At 40.7% G+C, this 19,748-nt stretch overlaps 1 protein-coding gene across 2 annotated transcripts in view; it reads right to left on the reverse strand.

The window, feature by feature from the left end:
• vps13b (vacuolar protein sorting 13 homolog B) overlaps positions 1-19,748 on the reverse strand; it is a 303,806-nt gene that overhangs the window by 64,814 nt on the left and 219,244 nt on the right. For both annotated transcript variants that reach the window (XM_088306201.1, XM_088306202.1), the window contains exons 39-41: positions 9,488-9,690; positions 7,186-7,402; positions 4,260-4,444 (exon numbers count right to left, since the gene is read on the reverse strand). In XM_088306201.1, coding sequence (XP_088162327.1) covers positions 4,260-4,444; positions 7,186-7,402; positions 9,488-9,690 — 605 coding nt within the window. The remainder of the gene's footprint in view (positions 1-4,259; positions 4,445-7,185; positions 7,403-9,487; positions 9,691-19,748) is intronic.

Genomic DNA, 19,748 nt, shown 5'->3' on the forward strand with positions numbered 1-19,748 from the left:
TGAAGGCACACACCTAACACACAGATACTACACTATGCACACTATTTCCAATACATTTGAAAACAGCAGTTTTGTAGTAGTTATGGTTACTGAAGGACATAATGGCAGCGATGAACGTGGTTCACTGTAATCCAATTTGGATGACAATAAACAGCAAAAAGTCCAGTGTTGAATTAACTCCCACAGAGTTGAAATTTAACACATTTTCTGAATTAATGCAGGTCCACACGCTCAATAGTTAACTCAATACTTTTAAAATAGTTACATATTTAACACTGGGAGAGAGTACATTTTAACTCACTAAACCGTGTTAAATTACTACAACAAGAGTAGACGAGTAACCTTTCTCAGACACATTTGTTTACCGCCTCAGTCAGTATTAGTTTGATTCCTTAGTCCCCTCGGATTAGATCCCCAGTACGCTGAATCCTAAATTAATGGTGCCACCCAATGAGCCATCCAACCACCACAACTCCTGATGCTTGATAACGGTGAAGTCTTTGTAAATAACTTCAAAATGTGATCAACCAGACGTGCATGACTTATTTGACAAAACAATGTAATGTCATCATTCATTTCACTAGAGACAACAAGTCCAATTTTGTATTCAGGATGATCAAATTTGACCCACCTACTTGATTTTAGTCAATTCAAGCATGTGGCTGTTGACCACAGTCTCTTCTGTGAGTGGAAAGGACTTCATTCGCAAACATCTTTTGTTTGAATGTCAGCTTCCCAGTGAAAAGCAAGGAGGAATGGAGGACGGAAATAGCACTGGAATGTGCAAAGGCAGAGTTAATATAACACTTTGCACAATCTAAAAATAGGTGACGCACTCTTGGACACCATTTAACTCAGAAAATGTTAAAATGACACCAATGGTAGGAGGGGGGAAAAAACCCCCAAAATATATACTATGTTGGAACTGTGCGACCATAGACACATAATACCTGTGCCGGACCGTGAGTACGTATGAGTCAACTGGATTGATGATTTTGTTGAGGATTTTATTTCATATCCTTTTTTTCAAATTCCGTTCCTTATTTCATTTTCACAAAATTTATTGCAAGAGTATCTTCGCGCCAGGTGAAAGACTAGCGCAAATTACAGTTCATCTGTACGCATGGGTGGAGTTTTCTTTCATTGGGAATTTTGCTAGACTTTGTGCTGGTAGAATTGGATTTAACTGGGAGTTTGTGCCTTTGTGTACTATTGTGGGAGGGAACGTAGTGTTTTCCCGGCCAATCGCTATGCTTCCAATTTGCCTCAAAATCAGGGCGTTAGAGAGCACACGCTCAAGTACGCCGTGCTTGATATCTGGAAATAGAAATTAGACTTGCAGGCATTTGTGCATGATATTGGCAAGTAAACTGCAATACCCCCCCTTTCGCATAGTCGCCTGGTGTGCGACCGGAGTAATTGACCGCCTTGCACCTTCCGATCATGCGTCCATGTCTCGCGCTGGTACGAAAATGAAGCAATGCCCATTTTTACACCAGGTGCACATGTGCCTGTTTACCAAAATAGGTCTTCATTGTCTAACTGGTGATTCTGTTTGTGTTGAAGTAACAGCCTCGACCATCTAAACTAAATGATTTGTCGAGAAGACGTATGAATTATATTGGTCCAGAGATAAATTGCAGGCCTGCAAAAAAATCTACAATGGCCTAAAAATATTTTAATATCGTGAATAAGCGGCTGAGGGTTGGAGTTCGCGTTTCGGTGCCACATTCCAAAAACATGTATATTTGGTTCTCAATAGTCCTAAAAGGTGAATGTGTACACCACCTCTCGCACAAAATCAGCTTGGATGGGGTCCAACTCACCCATGACCAGGCGTGGGTAAACTACGGCCCGGGGGTCACATGCGAATAAACCTTGTTAATGTTTAATTTCTAAATACTCTGATGTGTCACAGACATATATTTTGTTGTCATGCTTTTGTTCACTTTCATTTAAAATTTAATGTATTTTTTTCTAAGGTGAGGTGAGGTTACCAAAACACTCACATCCATCTGACCCTGTAAGAGCTGTATTCAATTTGTAGTTGCTAGGATCATGTTCAGTTTTTGCTATTGGCTTTGGTATTAAGTATTAAAAGGAACACTATGTTCTGCACAGTGTCAGAGTGAGAAGTGTTTCTAAGATTTTGACACCCTCAGGTCACTAAATGAGGTAACCAAAATATCTTCTGATTTCTGGTTATCATTTATCATCGACCTCAAGTAGTCTCAAATCTGACATTCCCCAATCATCCTTGCTATCTATCTCAATCAACCACTCTTACTGCAGCCCTCATGGCTGTCTGCCTTCTTGTAATCCTATATGAGGTCAATCAGATAGAGTGAAGGAGCTTTGCTCATTTCTGATTTTACAGCTGTGGGGCCTGCTCGCACAGTATCTCGGAGGCCCGCTGCACACGGCGCAATGCTTCTGAATCAGACTAGAATCAATTATGCCAAAAAATGACAGTTGGCCACTCATCTTTGCGCAGTGGCAATTTGGCATCAGGACTTCTTGAGATGTCAACTGTGCAAGCCTCTATTGCGTTCTGAGGCTCCTCATACTATAAGTTTTAAATCACTTTTGTTGTAATCCATTAAAAGAGGAGGTGTCAATCAAGGAAGACGCAGGTCGCTAGAGAGAGAGGACAAGGGCAAGAATGAAGATGTAAAAATGGGATTATATTGAAAGGCAGGGCTCGCTCCCATTCATTTGAATGTAACCAAAGCTGTACATAGTATGAAATTATAGATATAGTTAAGTACAACACAACATGTGTACCGGCGCTCGTATATATAAGCTTGAAATTGACCATTCACTGCAAAACTAGAGGCCAAGAATCAGCTTGTGAAGCGGTGGAGTTCTTAGTACATTAAATATATTGTTACAGTCATAGAATAACATTCATGTTGTAGTAAGGAAAAATATGTTATGGAGTAAAATTGTTCTATCAAAAGTAGCATGTGTTGCTATATCAGTGAGAGTGGGACATGCCATTGAAATAATGCTGGAAAGGGAGGAGGTGCATCGAAATGCATAAAACTAAGTGGTAGAGAAAAAGATGGAATGTCTCATCCCTGACTGAACCTCAGTAGACTCAGTAGCTGCAACAGGCTGCCAAAACATAACCTCATCTGGGTTTGAAGACACCTGGCTTTTCACACCAGGGCATGTAAAATGACTTTCACAGCTGTCTCACCGTACATTACATGTTAGGATGGACAGCAGGGCTCCATGTCATTCAATAACATGGAAGGTGTGGGTCTCTATAGACTCACATCATGAGAATCATATTGGCAAACAGCCCAGCTGGGAGAATTTATTTGGAGTTCACTGTCAATGATGTTGAGCAAGAAGCAGTGAAGGAACTTTTTGGATTAGCTCTGCTCTGGAGGCCCCTACCACCTTTGTCTTCGAAGCACAACTTCAAGACAGCTTACCGTATATATCCTGTGTGGATGCATATCTCATTGACACTCTTTGCCTCCTCCAGATGCAGAAACTTCCGCAGATCCCAGTCGTCACACCTCAATTTTGGTAATACATATTCTAGAGTGCGGCAGAGAGGCCGACTGGTTAGCACGATGGCCTCACAGTATAGAGGTGCAGGGTTCGATTCCGGCTCCCTCCTTCCTGTGTGGAGTTTGCATGTTCTCCCCGTGCCTGCGAGAGTTCCTCCCACATTCCAAAAACATGCATGGCAGGTCGATTGAACACTCCAAATTGCCCCTAGGTATGAGTGTGAGCGCGGATGGTTGTTCATCTATGTGTGACCTGCGATTGGCTGGCAACCAGTCCAGGGTGTCCCCCGCCTACTGCCCAAAGACAGCTGGGATAGGCTCCAGCACCCCCCGGCCACCATCGTGAGGAGAAGTGGTTCAGCTAATGGATGGATATTCAAGACTAGTTGCAATAACAAGAAACCACGGAAAACCCAGTGAACACATAATTCTGAAAGTGTACCGTTATGAACCATGACTGTCCTCAAGGTTTGGTGGAGTGCATCGATACAAGTACTCTATGCATGAGATCCATAAGAGGGGACGATGAGAAGGAGCGCAAAGTAATTTTTTTTCATGGAGCCGCAAATCTCAGGTGGCACACTTGATTAATAACCATTGTTGATGTGAAAAACCAGAATGGTGATAGATTATTTATCACCTCAATAAGGAAACACTTCTTCAAAATCATACAGTGTTGGAAGTTCATGGAAATAAAGACATTTTCTATAAAACCAGATGTGTTCCTATTTTTACCTGTAAGGTGTCCCCTAGGTCAGCCACACTGATTTCCGGGTCCTCTGTGGTGTTGAAAGGGACGGGAGTTATCCTGATGTAGGTAAGGACACGAGGTTCAGGATACCTCCACAGCATTAGTCCTGGACTATCTTCGGTTTCACCGTAGAACACAACCTCATGTGGGCTGGGCCATCTTTGGGAAGCTGATAAAAAGTAAAAGAATAGTAAGATGAGGTATACACACGAAAAAAAAAAAAATCCCGACCATAGCATTAAAACAAATGTCCTGTCCCGGTAAAAATGATTCCCATCCCGTCCTGCTCTCGTTCAGGATGACTCCCAAGATTTTTTTTTTTGTTTGTTTTTATTGATCATAGTGATCAGCAGTGTTTCTTAATGTAGCCACTGGTTGCTATGGAAACACTACAGCGCTGTCCCACCACAATGTTCTTAAGATTAAGTCGAGCCATCAAATGGACGGGCATGTAGTCAAAGGAGTAATGACTTTGAAGTAGTTTTTTGATTGTTTAATACCATAAAATTGAGAGTTAGCTAGGATGAGACTCGTACGACAAAAAAAATAAATAATTGACATACTTTTGGCCAAAGGACGCCGAGCTTTTGTGGTCATTAAATTCATCTTTTTGAAACTTTTCTGTAGGTTGTCGCGCTGGTGTAATCTCCAAAACATTTTTAACTACGTGAATATGAGGCTTTGCAAAGTGCATGGGACACCATATGGTGTGGATAAAGTGCACTTTGTCACATGTAGATCAAATTGGATTCTTCACTTGTAGGACAATGATGATTTTTTTTCTCGTTTTTGTTTTTTTCTTTTTAGAAAAGCGCAAAATGCAAATTGATTCGATGGAAATTGTGGGTCAGAGTTCGAGTTGCAATTCACACACACAGTATTTCCCCCTTTCCTGATTTCGACTTTTTTATTAAGCACACTTAAATGTTGCTGACCATCGATTCAAGTTTTCAAAATGATGATTTTTATCCCCTGGTAGCCCAACTTTCACACCCCTCACACCCGCAACGTCCCACCTCGCTCCAGTAAAATCAAGAGACAATTATTCAACTGTGATTGACCACAGTATTTGGAGAGCTGGGTTCATATTCCTAAGTCAGACACATTTCAGACAGATACGTTATCCAATCAAGATATCGCTTAAATATTACAAGACAACAAGGTCTCAAAAAATATGGATCATAGGGCAGCTACTACTTCAGGATCTTGGTGACTTGTAGAAAAATATTCTGCTGTCTACCAAGAAATGCCAATGTCTGGCCAACAGTTTGTAACCTCAAGCTCAAGATTGCTTGGTGTGCAGGCCATCTACTTGAAAATTGCCAGCAAGCCTACCTCTAAGAGATGCCGTGGTATAACCTTAACTAAGCAGTAAAGCTCAAAAACACTCCAATATGACTTGAGTTAAAAGAGTTCTGTGCAAAAGAGTGGGTCAAAATTCCTCCACAGTGATGCAAAAGACGCATCAGTTATCACAAACACTTGACTTCAATTATTACTGCCACATATGGCACAACCAGTTATTAGGGGGTAAAAGCTTTTTCACATGCAACAAAACACATTTGGAGTCCTTCTCCAAATCAAATAATCATTCGATAAAAGGTTACTTTGTATTTACATGATGTTTTCTATGGACTTGACAATCCCAAACATTTATGTGTGACCAATCACCATAGGTAAAGAAAAGTTTCTCGTCGTGACTCATTTGCAGTGAGAAAAAGTACATCATTTTGTTTTTATCAGTTCTTGTCAGATCTCATTTGTGCATTCTGAATAAAAATCTTGGACTTTGATCAGAGATTGTCAAATGTTAGGGTGGTCCATTTAGGGGTGTTTCAATGGAACCCAAAACAAAACATAGATGTTTCCATGTTTTCAGAATGTTTATGTGCAAAAGAAGCAATACATAAACACAGGGGTTGAGTAAACTTTTTTTGTCTGTAAACAGTCATTGACTGCACCACACCAAGCACCTGAAAAAGCTGGATGACATGGATCAAAACTTTTGAGTGGTGTTTGAATAAAATTGCGGCTGCTGTTTCGGATCCAAGTCCTTTGGAAAAATGTTTATTTGGGAAACAAAAGTTTGTCCCCTGGGGGTACAAAACGGATACTTTTTGTGGAGAACACATTTCGGGGAGTAGCAAAATCTGTCAATGGGCAAATGTTTCTTTCATGTTAAGAGGCCAGCGTATTACTCTGCTGCAAACAGAGGATGAAACAAAAGCAAAAACAGACACTTTCATGGTTTTGCTTTCAGTCGCATTAGCGAGACCCTTTAGTGTTTTTTTTCTCCCTCCCTATTTCTTCCACTTCTCTCTGAGTCCCTTCCATCCCTTTGTCAACCCTTGGGGGGGGTACTTGCACTTCTCTGTACTTCGGAGACTGCTCTCCTCTGCCAGTTGACAACATGTTGCAAACAGATTGTTCCCCGCGTCCTTGTTCTAACAATATACATTCTTCAAAGACGCAAGAGTATAACAGTAAAAACCAAAAAAACCAGAGTCAACCACACTTGACAAAGTGGATCACTAGTATGTAGTAGGAGTAGTTTGATCCTCTTTGTATAATGTCGAGAGCAGCACACACACAAAGCATCAAGAAAGGGAATACACCATGTTACTTAAAGTACAACCGGGCAGATACGTCTGATTGAATTGCTTTCCGTAGAGGCCTTTGATTGATGTCATCAATGTGTATGTCGAGTGCCACATACACTATAATGACTCAGAAAGGCAGTTTGTCAACTTGCAATTGAATCACACTTGAGATGAGAGAAAAAAAATGTTGAAATTGGTCCAAATAAAACTGTGAACGATCTATGTTCTGCGCACATAGAAAATCTCACAGCAGAATCGAATGCGTTGTCCGGGTGTCCCCAGTAGGGATACAAGTACAATTGATATTCACCTGAGTCCTGGATGTACTGAAAGTGTCCTGTTCGCAGGTCATCCGAGCTGTGTTCTGAGCGAGAACAAGGAGAACCTGGGGAGGGAGGTGGCTGGGGCTGGAAGGTCTTGGCTTTAGGGCAGTTTTCCAGCGAGTCCCCTTTCTGTACAGAGTGATATGCTTGCAGGTGCTCCTCCACCAGCTTCAAGCAGTTAAGATGCTCTTGGCCCCAAAAAACCTGCCAAGCAAAAATACAGCAGCTGGATTTTAGGTGGCTGGAGAAAACAAAAACATTTACCTAACTAATGAATCTGTAAGATTAATTCAAGGCGAAAAATGGCCGTACAGTGCATTTATAAAGTATGCACTTAATAAATCATTTTCACACATTTGAACCACGGTGGTGCCAACATCATGGAGATGCTTTCCTGGATGAAAACCTGCTCCAGAGCGGTCTTGACCTCACACTGGGATGGCAGTTCATCTATCAGTAGGACATGAGTTTGAGCACAAAGCCAAGATAGCAAAAGAGTGACTTCAGGAAAACACTGCCAATGTCCTTGAGTGGCCCAACAAGAGCCCAGACTTGAAATTGATTGAATAGCCCTTTAGAGATTTCAAAAACGTTGTTCACTGACACGACACAATCCGTCCAACCTGATGGAGCTGAAAAATTGGGGAAACTGTCCAATCTTATAGGAGGTGTTCCAAGCTTGTGGCTTCATATTCAGAAAGGCTGTAATTACTGCCAAAGATCCGTCAACACAGTATAAAGCAAAGGCTGTGAATAACTCTGTATATGTGGTGTCTGACTTATACATTTTTCATTTTATTTTTTTTTCCCATTTCTAATCAACTGGGGAAAAAAGGCATTTTGCCCATTTTGGGCTATTGTGGCGAATATTTAAAGAGGAAATCTACTTTGAAATGAGGCAGTAACACAAAACGCAAGAAAGGTCAAGCGCTGTGAATACTTTGCACAGTCCATGTTGTCAGCACGTACAGTAGTTATCTGCACACTGACATGACTCATAGGTAGTATGTACAGTTTCATAAATATTGGCACCCATGGTGAAGACGCAGTCTTGGAATGAATTCAATTTGAATTGCAGAAGCATAATCTCATAGAGAAAATTGTAGAAATGTTTCAACAGATTCAGAATCAAACTCCACCCATTGCCATCTCAGTCCCCAGACCTCAACCCCATTGAAAACTCAAGCGGAGAGAGCAAATATTATCGGGGACCATTATGGGCTGTTTTGTTGGCAAAAGGAGTTGCCAACATTAAGGGTCCAAATAATTGCGGTACACATGATTTTATGGAAACTAACTGTCTAATGTGTTTGGTGCTACATTATTTAGATAAAAATACATAATTTATTCAGAGCTAAAGAAAATATCTTAAGCAGGGATGCCAATAATTATGGAGGGAACTGTATATTCAGATGTTGGTCATTTTTCAACATTTTCCTCCAAAACAAGATGAGGAAACGGTCCCATGAGTCACCACTTTACAGTACATCATCAATAACTACCCGACACAAGCAAGTATTAAATGGTGTCCCCCTTCCCACACGCCATCAACGTGGGTCTGCTGGTGTTTGGACAAAGGACCAGGAATCTCTGAGTCAAAAGCTTTTCACACATGGCGCTGTGTGCCTGCCCGCCTGTTACCACCTAATGTGTGCATATGGGTTCATGACTAAACTCTGAAAACAGGAAAATTCGGGGAGTTTCTTTCAGGCATATGGAGAGAGAAAATAAGATGAAGAAATCGGAAGGAATTCCAGTGGTTTTTGTCCAGCATTTGATTAAAACACCACAAACACCAATATTTTCAATGGGAAACATGCAATTATGTATTAAGGGCAACCACTGAAGAATATTGAGTGCAGGGTCACTCCGAACTAGTGATGTGCAACAATACATTAGTAATAATGCAATCAGTTCATCACACTGAAAAGGGGATTTTTCAGCTGGGATATTATGTAACTTTGAGCAAAAAGCCACAAATAAGATATTACACTGCCTAGAAATAGCCAAATAATGTTCCACTACTTAAGTGACAGATGAAACCCAAAGTCACACAAATACACACACGCACGGGCCACGGTGGATTTGAAGGGTTCAATGCCTCCTCCAGTACTACAAATATACTTGTGAATACTGAATTTAAGAGGAAGAGGCGGATTAACAATCAAAAATAGCCTATATACCGTTTAAAAATCTAACATTCACAAACATACTTCGCCCCAAATGTTGCCAAGGTGTTTGACCTCTTACAAATGTACTGCGACTAAGATGTATAAAGGGTATTTAGACCTGCAGCAGGCCTCCTTTCAGGTCCAGCAGCAGTTTAGGGGGACCGGGCTCAGGTCCAGGACTACCACTGTGCCGACACCACCGGGCCTCCAGTGAGCTGCTGCATGAAAACGGCCCCAGTAAAAGATGGCTTCTGTCCTTCAGCCCTGTCCTCATCAGCACATCTTGTAGTTCCAGCTGCACAGAAGCAGATTGTACTGCATCTGGGAGAACAGTAAAAGTGACAAGGAATGATGAGAGGTTACACAACCATTTACAAACATTGGACAAGGACAATGGAAAATATTAGACCAATCAGAGCACACAGTATCCACAGACATATTACATTCGCTTTTGAAATAGAGCAAATACAGGAAAAGGCAAGCAAAGGGAATTCACGAGGGTTGATTTAATCACTACGACTATCAAACCTACAAATCCAAATGCACTATTGGTTGAACATTTTACGTTTCAATAATTTCTGCCAACAACTTAAAAGCAATTTGTGTGTGACGGAAAAGAATACCACCGGGAAATGCAGAGAAAAGCGCTACTCTGTTGTCTCAATCCTAGCTGCCCATCACAACACTGCTAACAATAAGTAACAAGAAATGCGCTGTACATTGGCAAGTGAACTTAATCATCGAAGCAACCTAATGAATTTGACACAGCCGAGTACTTGCCCCAACATCATGTCAGCTTGGTTTCAAATGCGTAAGACGTGGGTGAGTGCACATTACTAACTGTGGTGCACAGACATTGACTGTAAAAACAAGCTAATGTTACTTAAAACATTGCCTGTGCAGTTAATAAAGTTAAGATGTGCATATGACAGTTTGAGTCCGCCACAGATTCGTTGAATTAGAACTGATCTGTGTGGGAAAAATGACAATAAAAATCAGATCGCCCCTGTTTTTCTTTAAAGTGTGCTGCGAATCAACATGATTAAACAAAGACAGTGAGACTGAAAAAAAAAAAAAAAAAGAAAAGAAACGTGGTGAGATCCACATAGTGAAGCCAAACACCCACTCATCCTGAAAGAAGCAAACATAGCAGGAGCCACCACAATACGACAGCACTCTCTGTCCTTTCCATTTAATCGCAGATGGGTCATTAACTGTGGTCAAAGGCTGTCCAGAAGTTGGCCTTTAAGTCCCCATAAATCATCAGACTCCAAGCCCATCTAGTAGTTGTTAACATGGCAGGGCTGAGCTGGTCAGTCACAGCAACAGCAGCAGCCCATTTGGAAACCTCAAACCAGAATGACTAATAATGCCCTGTGAAGTGGCCCTTTGCCTTTTGACGGCAGTAATGGTCCCTCCACTGTGCTTGGCTCCGAGTCCTGGGAAGCAGAAAAGTAGAGTGTGCACAGACAACTAGAGTCCCCATTATTTTACACAGATGTGGCTGACATAGGGATATGTTTAAATATATCGTTCGCCTTACAGAATAATTGCACCAGTCCTTTTAAGCTTACTGTCAAAATATTTTAAAAACAAAACAAAACAATGTGCTTTCTACAAATTGTGTTTTTCTTTGTGTCTGCGAAGATTCTCACTTATCCAGGTCATGGCAATCTGCAATGTTTGAACTGAGGAAAATGCATTGTTTTTTTTGTTTTTGTTTTTTTTCCTCTTTTTCCAAAAACATAGGAATATCTTTCTTTTGCAACAAAGCTCTCGAGAAAACAACGATTATTTCATTCTTCAACGGCAACGACTGATTTAGCTTAGCTACACTTACAGTACATGTAACTGATACAGTATCAATGTCATTACATGTTTTATTTGACTTGGACACAGAAGAGCGGGGGAATTCTATCCATCAGCCTGAAACGAAAAAAATACAGCTGCATACAGGTAAGGTTGTTGCCAGTGTTCCATTTGGAAAAGGATATCCAATGGACTACATACTTGGCACATGATTCACTTGCCAATTCCTGTATCCAATCAATAATGACGCAGAACATTTCACATTTAAACCACAGCTGTTCGCAAAAATTCCAGTGGGCTCTTGATGATGTCAGATAGGTGAACTTTCAAGGAGAAATGGAAAGTGGGAGTGGAACAGGAGCTGATTAACTCAGGAGACAAATGCATGTATATGACACACATCTTTCCAGACTTGGTAAACCGACCGAGATATGTCTTATTCAATATTCGGGCTTAACGCCACAGCTGCAGGGGTCCAATGAAACAGGGCTTTTCTTGTATAAATCATTTTGAAATATTACACTGGGATGAGTCATTTGTCCAGGTCAGATGTTGTTGATACATGTTGGCAGTTTACCTGCTAATGTCTCCTAGTTTTGTGGCGTTCACAGAGTTGTTATTTATTGAACAGGTTTATTTTCATGGTGAGGATTTATTGGACAGCACAAGGAAACTCCCAAGCAGGGTTGTTTAAATGCTATAGTGATTTTATTACTATTTGAGTGGGAGACACAAATACAGACACACACACACCCACATGAGCACACGCTAAATACACAGTTCAACTAGTATGAACGAACTAGTGGTCCCAAAATCACACTACGTGCCATAAGATCACACACAAATGCTCAGATACAGTACCACGGGCAATCAACTCTCTCCCCATGCGTCATGTGTAGCCAAGTTGACCTCCCGATCCTGCAGTACAAACCAGAAGCACCAGCAGTAGCAGCAGCAGCTCACAATAATTACGTTCAATTGGAATGATTTTAATGAGGGGGAATCACACTCATTCCTCATCCCATTTTTCCATCCAGTCAAGTCAGGCTCTTATTTGTAACCTCCTCCACAATCAAGACTAAGCTCTCTTTGTGACCATATTACCAGAATGTGGGACTCAGGCGATGCGTCAGCAGACAGCCAAATACATTATGCGGCATGACACAAACGTGTGAGCAGAAGGCATGTACATTAAAAATACTTGTGAAAACAGGAGCACGAGCCAGGCGTTGTGATGCAGAAACCAAAAAGGAAGAGACCCTTATGCTTGATCACATTGAACATTTTTTTGCTGTTGCTGGGAAACCTGTCAATAAAAAATGGAAGATTCTGGTAAATGTGGACATTGTATGCCCCAGGCCCGTAAGGAGGAGGTTCTTGCTTTGACATACAAAAATAATCGTGAAAAAGATGGACTGAAAATTGTGCACAGCAGAATGTTGACCTTTGACTCATGCTACCCTCAGCCATCTTGGGAATGCGGACCTTTGACCTTGACTGCGTCTGCCATTTTGGTTCACAATTCTTTGAAATGCTGAAGAAATTCTGCAAGGATACGTGTCTCTAAAAAAAATAAAATGATTTCCATTCGGGAGAGAAGTCCAAACTTAACTTCTGTACTCTTTGGATGAGGGCACGGTTTTTCATCAGTGCTACTAGGGGTGCCACCGTTTGGAAAGATTTGCTCCGCAACAGCGCAACTGCCATACCACATTGGCATGCAGTCGGTGGACATTGATCTCGATGGTGCAGCAGTAGACGATAACTCCAAAAGGAGCATAACTGTTGTTTGTTGCTAATTTAAACTTTTCTCGACCATCGAGCAAGCAATGATACGCAAACAAATAGCACTTTAAAAATTTAAACGTAATACATTGTATTCACGAGGTAAAAAAAAAAAAAATATATATATATATATATATATATATATATATATATATATTTGAAGCATTGTGGGAACAAATTAATAAAGGAACAGATCGCTTCATTTTCATTTTTGATGTTGACGCTAATAAAGTGGAGTCACTCCTAATCCGTATAGCATTGGTTTAAAAAAATAACAGCCACGTTTAAAAAAAAACCAAAAAAAACCGAACGTGTTCCGAAGAACAAAATGAAAAGACGGATGGCGACTCGTTTTACGATTATGGATTTTGTGCACACATGAAAAAGGGAAAAAACAGCAGGTGATTTTTGCGAAAATGTTTCGTGTACTTCGGATATTGTTATCTGCCACTTGTTGCGTGACTGGGAGGAAAAGTTGAACCAAAAGGAGAGCTTTCACCTGACTAGTGTGATTTAGAAGTGATTTGTTTTATAGCAAATTTCAGATGAGGCTACAATTAAAAATAAAATAAAAATGAAAAATAAAAAAATTAGGGTGTGTTGAAATTTTTTTTTTTTTGCTAAAAAAAAAATATTTAGAAAAATCATGACTTAACACCTAAAACGACAACTAACTGCAGCGTCGCACCAATATTTTTAGACTGTCAAATTTATTCTGAGGGCCGGTTTGTCTCCCATAGTGGCTCATGCTGAAAACTTAACACACAATGAGGGAGTGACAAAACCCAGTGAAGAGGTTGCACTGTACGCTTGGGCAGTGCTGAGTGGAGACACGCACACCTGCTGGACACATTGAAGTTAAAAATAAAAGGTTCACACATGACCAAAAGGGGGGATTTTATTGGCCAGCCACAGCCATGTATGCACACGCACACACACCCCCACCCCCGCACAAGCACACGCACACACACACACGGTCACACAACCACACGTGGGGGAACTCCTACAGCTGTTGTTTTTGGGGCATTTGATGCTGTGCTCGCATTCATGGTTGGAACACTTCCTTATAAGGTAAAATTGCAAAATCAAATTGGTATATGCACATGCACTCAAACTATAGTCTTTTAAATTGCTTTGGGACTTTCAGTAATATATTTTAGGCATATAAGGTAGGTACATACCTTACCATATATGTAAGTGTCTGGAAACCTTTCAGTACCAATCTTTGGACATCAGCGAATCAGTAAATACAAGCAGCCTGAGGTAGGCATATATTGGCCCTGTACATGATGGGATCAGCGGGCTAAAGAGCATATTCCTGGAAGCAAGCTCCACGCATGGCTGACTGATGTAAAGAACTGGAACCACGTCAAAACGCTGAGAACATTCAATCAAAGATGTGCATATGCTAACCTTCACCTGCATTATACTCTACAGACCTGCCAGTAATCCAGCGCACACCGGCTTTTCTCTGCAGGCTAACATATAACTTATGTCACTCCAGCAACTAAGTGGGTGGTGTGGGTGGAAGTTTTCGCGAAGTGAAATACATCTCTGGCAAACACTCGGGTAAGATTAGATAGGATCGCGGCTGATTTACTGTCTCAGTTTCTTCCTGGCAGCCCTTATCTGACCACTGCCTGGTTGATTTATACTTCAGGGTGAACTGGTATCAATTAGACGAAACCTAAAGGAGTCATTACCTAAGTAGCAGAACCCTCAGTAGACTAGCTGCGATGCTTAGAGTAATAGAAATAATATATTGTCACTCACCACAGGAATACACTTTCCACTTACCACCAGACCACTATAGGAAACTGGTTCCATAGGGGCGGACATCACAGCCCGAGTACAAGTGTTGTATGTCATCTAAGTCATTAGACGTTCCCTACGTGATAAATGTAGGTCTGTAACATTTGTGCCAGAAGAAAAGACAAGCGATGCTTGGGAGTGTTAAGGAAACATGTTTTCGTTTGTAATCAAAATTATGGAATGGCGAGCAGAACAAAAAACTGAAGAATTTTAACTCTTAAATCATCAAGAGCCTCTCGCATCACACACAAGAAAAAGGGAAATATTCTTTACAAGGCAAAGGCATGTCAGTGAAGAAGGGAAAAAAGATAAATCATAAATTGTATTTGCATTATTCTTCCTGATCAATGCATGTTTTTTTGTTGTTTTTTTTATTGTTGTCTACGTGTGGGCAAAGACAAAGACAGTAACATCTCATTAAGGTGGGCAAAAAGATAATAATACACTCGTTTTATTTTTTGCTAATTTTCCAAAGTCACATCAATAAAGAAAAAATTAGCTGAGTTTTAAAATATAACAGCATATATATTAGACACTTAACCAAAAAAAACAAAACGTTTGTTGCAATTCATATTATGTTGCAATTACGATGACTATATTATATACTAACAAGATAAAAAAAATATGAGTTGCCTATTTCAAACAGGCCAATTCCAAATATTGAGATCATCGGGATTACTAAATAACTTAATTTGCTAATTAGTAAGGATGCATTTTAATGAATACTGTAAAAGAAATAAAACTGTATATATGCCACACTAATTCATTTCACAGATAAGACGCATGAATTAATCTTACAAATATGAGAGGGAAAATTTTAAAACTATAGATACTCCTCGTGTCTGTAGGGATTACATCACATTTTTGGCCTGATGATCACGGATGTGAGTTTGCGCAGAGAATATCTGAATACCGATTCTAATGCTTGCGATTTGATTTAGAAATATGAACAGTTAACACATCAACATTTGGAAAATAAATAATCACATACAGTAAACTCCTCAATCTCAACCTATAAATCCCACCACTGTTTAGATTAATGTTGGGAGTTGTGGTTGAAAGTCTAATTTTAAAGTTAAGCATTTTTTTTTACTTGCTGACCTTTGACCGGACACTTTTTGCGTGCCTTAATTCCAAAACCAGACCATTGTCAAACATTGCGTCAGTGGAAGTTATGTTACTTAAAAAGATTCACTTTCAAAGCAAAGACTTCAGCATCACCGCATGCATCATCATTAGTCACCCAAGTTAAGGCAGAGGGTGTGTTTTTGATTCCATTCATCATGATGTAATTATGATCCAAGAAAGGGAATCATGCAGTGTACAGGTGTTAACTTATTGGTACGCTTTTTTGGCAATCATTTTAAAACCTCCCCTAATGACAAAAGGTGGTCCTGAAAATGGACGAGTGCTTATTTTTAGATGTCAATATTAGCAGTGTTTATGTTAAGAATATGACTTATTGGCTGAAACAAATTGTGTGGGGTAGTTACAAGTTGTGTTACGTTCATGAGCACCACTGCTTTGGAACAGTTGAGGAGAAGAGAAGAATGGCTCACTCAAAAACACATCGTCAGATGTAGGCCGATGGATAAGTAGTTACATCATTGTTAAATTTCACACGTGATGGGTGGGTAGGCACCCCGGAGAGCTCATATTTGTATGTCCCATTTAAAACTATTATTTGGTTTCCTTTTAACGATGATTCATCATCATGCCATTGTCTTTGGCCTTTTGCAACTATGTGAGTGACAAGCAGAGTCTGTTTAGTGGGAACAAATCATCAGTATTGGATACAAAAAAGATAATTGAAATAGAATTAACAGGATGGAACGAGATCATATTGGCGTAGTGATTAAATTATCGGATTCGATCATTCGTAGCGAAAACAGTAAGATTGTCCTTGAAGTAAATGAAGACACCTAAATAAATATTGTCTAGCTTTCACGCCATTGCTACGAGCAGACGTTTTCCGTTACAAGTGTGCGAGAGTAAATCACCCGAAAGAAGTGCGGCGGTAAGGTTGGGGTGTCACGGGGGGTTGGGAGGGGTCCACAGAGGCACTGGACTGAGGTGAAAGCGTTGCATGTCAGACTACACATGCACATGAAAAAGTAGGCGTATGCGCGTGTGTTCCGAGGAAGTCGGGGGCACTCTTTGGGCAGTCTGGTGGAGGGTTGAGAGATTAGGGAAGGTCTTATTTCACGGACCTTTGGACATCTGTTCTCTCTCTTTTTGCCCACCTCCCTCCTTTCTTCCAATGAACTATGAATGCCCCTCTACCTTGGGGAGTGGTGAGCCGTGGACGGAGGGAGGAATGCGGGGCTTCCACTTGCTTTTCATTAACACAGGATCTGGTAACACACCTCACTGTCAACCTAATCCCCTCTCTCTCCATCTTGTTCCTTGGCAGAGCGTGGCTGCTCTGACCAGGTACAGACCCCCAGATGTTAGAGCAGCTCGAGTCTCATGCAGACAGGACGGGGTGGGGTGAGCGCAATGACATATTCAGGGAAGACCTGGCTTCTACTCCACGGCCTTTATCATATCTCATTCTTTCCCTTTTTTGCCATCCTCTCGTTCACTGACGTCTTTTTCCAGTGTTTCTTGACTCACCTCCGCAACATCTTGTGGGCTAATTACTTTGGTCTGTAACCCCGTTCAGTTCAAGCTGTTTTTGTCTCAATGTTTCATCAATCTTTTACAACACTTGCTTTGAAACAATTTTCCTTTTTTCTTTTTTTCGTCTCCTCCCAAGCGCACTCACATCCTGCTCAGTTCTGCTGTGGTTCATCAATATCAACTATCATCCACTTTGAGCAACACGAGTAGCAGCAGTAGTGGTACATATTGAAGCGGTAGTCCTATTACATTCTCCTGTCTAACATCTCACATGTACAGCCAGTCTCATGGGGGTCGTTCCATCTGACTGATTGGGGCTGCACAAGCTGAAATTTGAACTTTCATCTGAGTAAATTTCCAAGGTATCTTTTTTCAGAGGTACGGACCGGACAGGAGAGTCTGGAGCGGTGAGTGATGGAGGTGGTGCGGCTGAGCAAAAAAAAAAAAGTAAAATCAGGAGATAGATCTATTGTAACCAACAATCAGTCGTCGTAACTGAAGACATATGTCTCCTTAAGATGGCAAGAAATCTGGAAACACTATGAGAAGGCATTCTTGGAGAACGGACAATTTGGGATATGACCGAGCTATAGACGAGTACGTCCTAAAGTTATCAAGAGAGGTGAGGCAAACATGTCGCACAGGAGCAAGGCTTTGGACATCTGCTCTGAAAATACTCTAGCCCACACACACACAAGCGGACACTCACTTTCTGCTATTCCACCAGCAACATCGACAGTTTCAACATTCTTTCAAAGACGGGGCCAAGTGATGAATTATTATCAACATTAATGAGCTAGACGTAACGAAAGCACACAGGTTTTCAGCAAGTGCTCAAAAAGGAATTATGGGGAAGCAAATAAATGTTTCGCAGCATATGGTGACAGGGCAATATTTACGGCGGCGCTGTTAAGAACAGACACGCATGTCTGCATAATTTTTGATGGGCCATATCAACAACCGTTTTGGAGCCAAACTGCAGTAAACACCAGTGGCCCAACCTGAACATTTCAATCAATTATTCAGTCAATTGCAATTCCACGAGGGCACATTATTTTTATTTTTTTTTAATGTTCATATTTGTACAGAAAACAAGATCCATTCAGTGATGAACTGCGTGTGTGTGCTTTCTTTCCCTTATAGATGTCAAGTCCGACGACCCATGAGATGTCCATGTTTGTAAAGAGTGCAGCTTTACCAAGCATCAAAAGATTAACAGCGTGTTTTGATGAGTCGGATAGACATTTTTTTTTTCTGTTTTGCGATACACAAAAGAAAGATCCGCAACAACCACTGAGAATAGAAGTATGTAAAAAGAGGAAAAAGAATAAAACACATTGGAAGTTGCATGGCATACAGTCAGATTCCAGCATCACATACTGCATGAGATGCTACTTAAAAAACTGGAGTGTTTTATCATTTGAATGAATTTGTTAACGTGATTGACACTTAAAATACCTGAAAATATTGAATTTATTAAGTACGATTCATATCTATCAGGATTACACCTTGATCATGCTTCATTAAAGTTAGAACAAAAGCAGGCGTGGGCAAACTACGGCCCGGGGGCCACATGCAGCCCATAAACCCGGCCTGCCAAATTTGAAAAAAAAAATTAAATGAATAAACCCCGTTAATGTTTTATTTTATTTTCTAAATACTCTGGTTTGTCAAACACATATATTTTGTTGTAATGGTTTTTGTTTAATTTTAATTTAAAATTAAATGTATTTTTTTCTCCGATGAGTCGAGGTGACCAAAACACTTCATTCATCTGCTCCTGGTCCGGCCCCTCTGTCAAATTTTAGAACCCATTGTGGCCCGCCAATCAAAAAGTTTGCCCACCCCTGAACTAGAGGGCTTTTGTGCTTTTACAAATATCAGGTCAAAACTTCTCTTTATTACACTGATGAGATTTTTTCCACCCAAAAGATTTGACCAAATCTGAGGCTAACTGGCGTCCTCTAACAACTTGTGTTAAGATGTCCCAGTGTACGTTTTTGTCCAAGTCAATACGTTCGTGAAGGAAAAAAAAATCTGATGAAAAGTAGAGCAGCAAGTAGTATTGTGTCACCCGGCAGTTAAGTAGACTTAAGTAAACAAAATGCAACTTTTTGGAGGTTTTAATTAGACACGTTGACACACATACAGTATATCGAAGCATAATGAAATCCTTTATCAACATCTGTGAAACAGATGCAAGCTCTTATGTAGCCTCGCTCCAATTTTGTCTTTGTCCCTCTACGAGCGGAGTGAGAGGTTCCACGGCAATGTAGCATGTACAAACAAGCCACATAGAAGAGAAACCTCCATCTACGTCTACTGCATGGGAAAGCTCCTCACTCTCTGGA

Source organism: Idiotropiscis lumnitzeri, chromosome 10 (genome assembly GCF_059441095.1).
Source record: "Idiotropiscis lumnitzeri isolate Australia: NSW breed Sydney's pygmy pipehorse chromosome 10, RoL_Ilum_1.0, whole genome shotgun sequence".
NCBI classification, from domain to species: Eukaryota; Metazoa; Chordata; class Actinopteri; order Syngnathiformes; family Syngnathidae; genus Idiotropiscis; species Idiotropiscis lumnitzeri.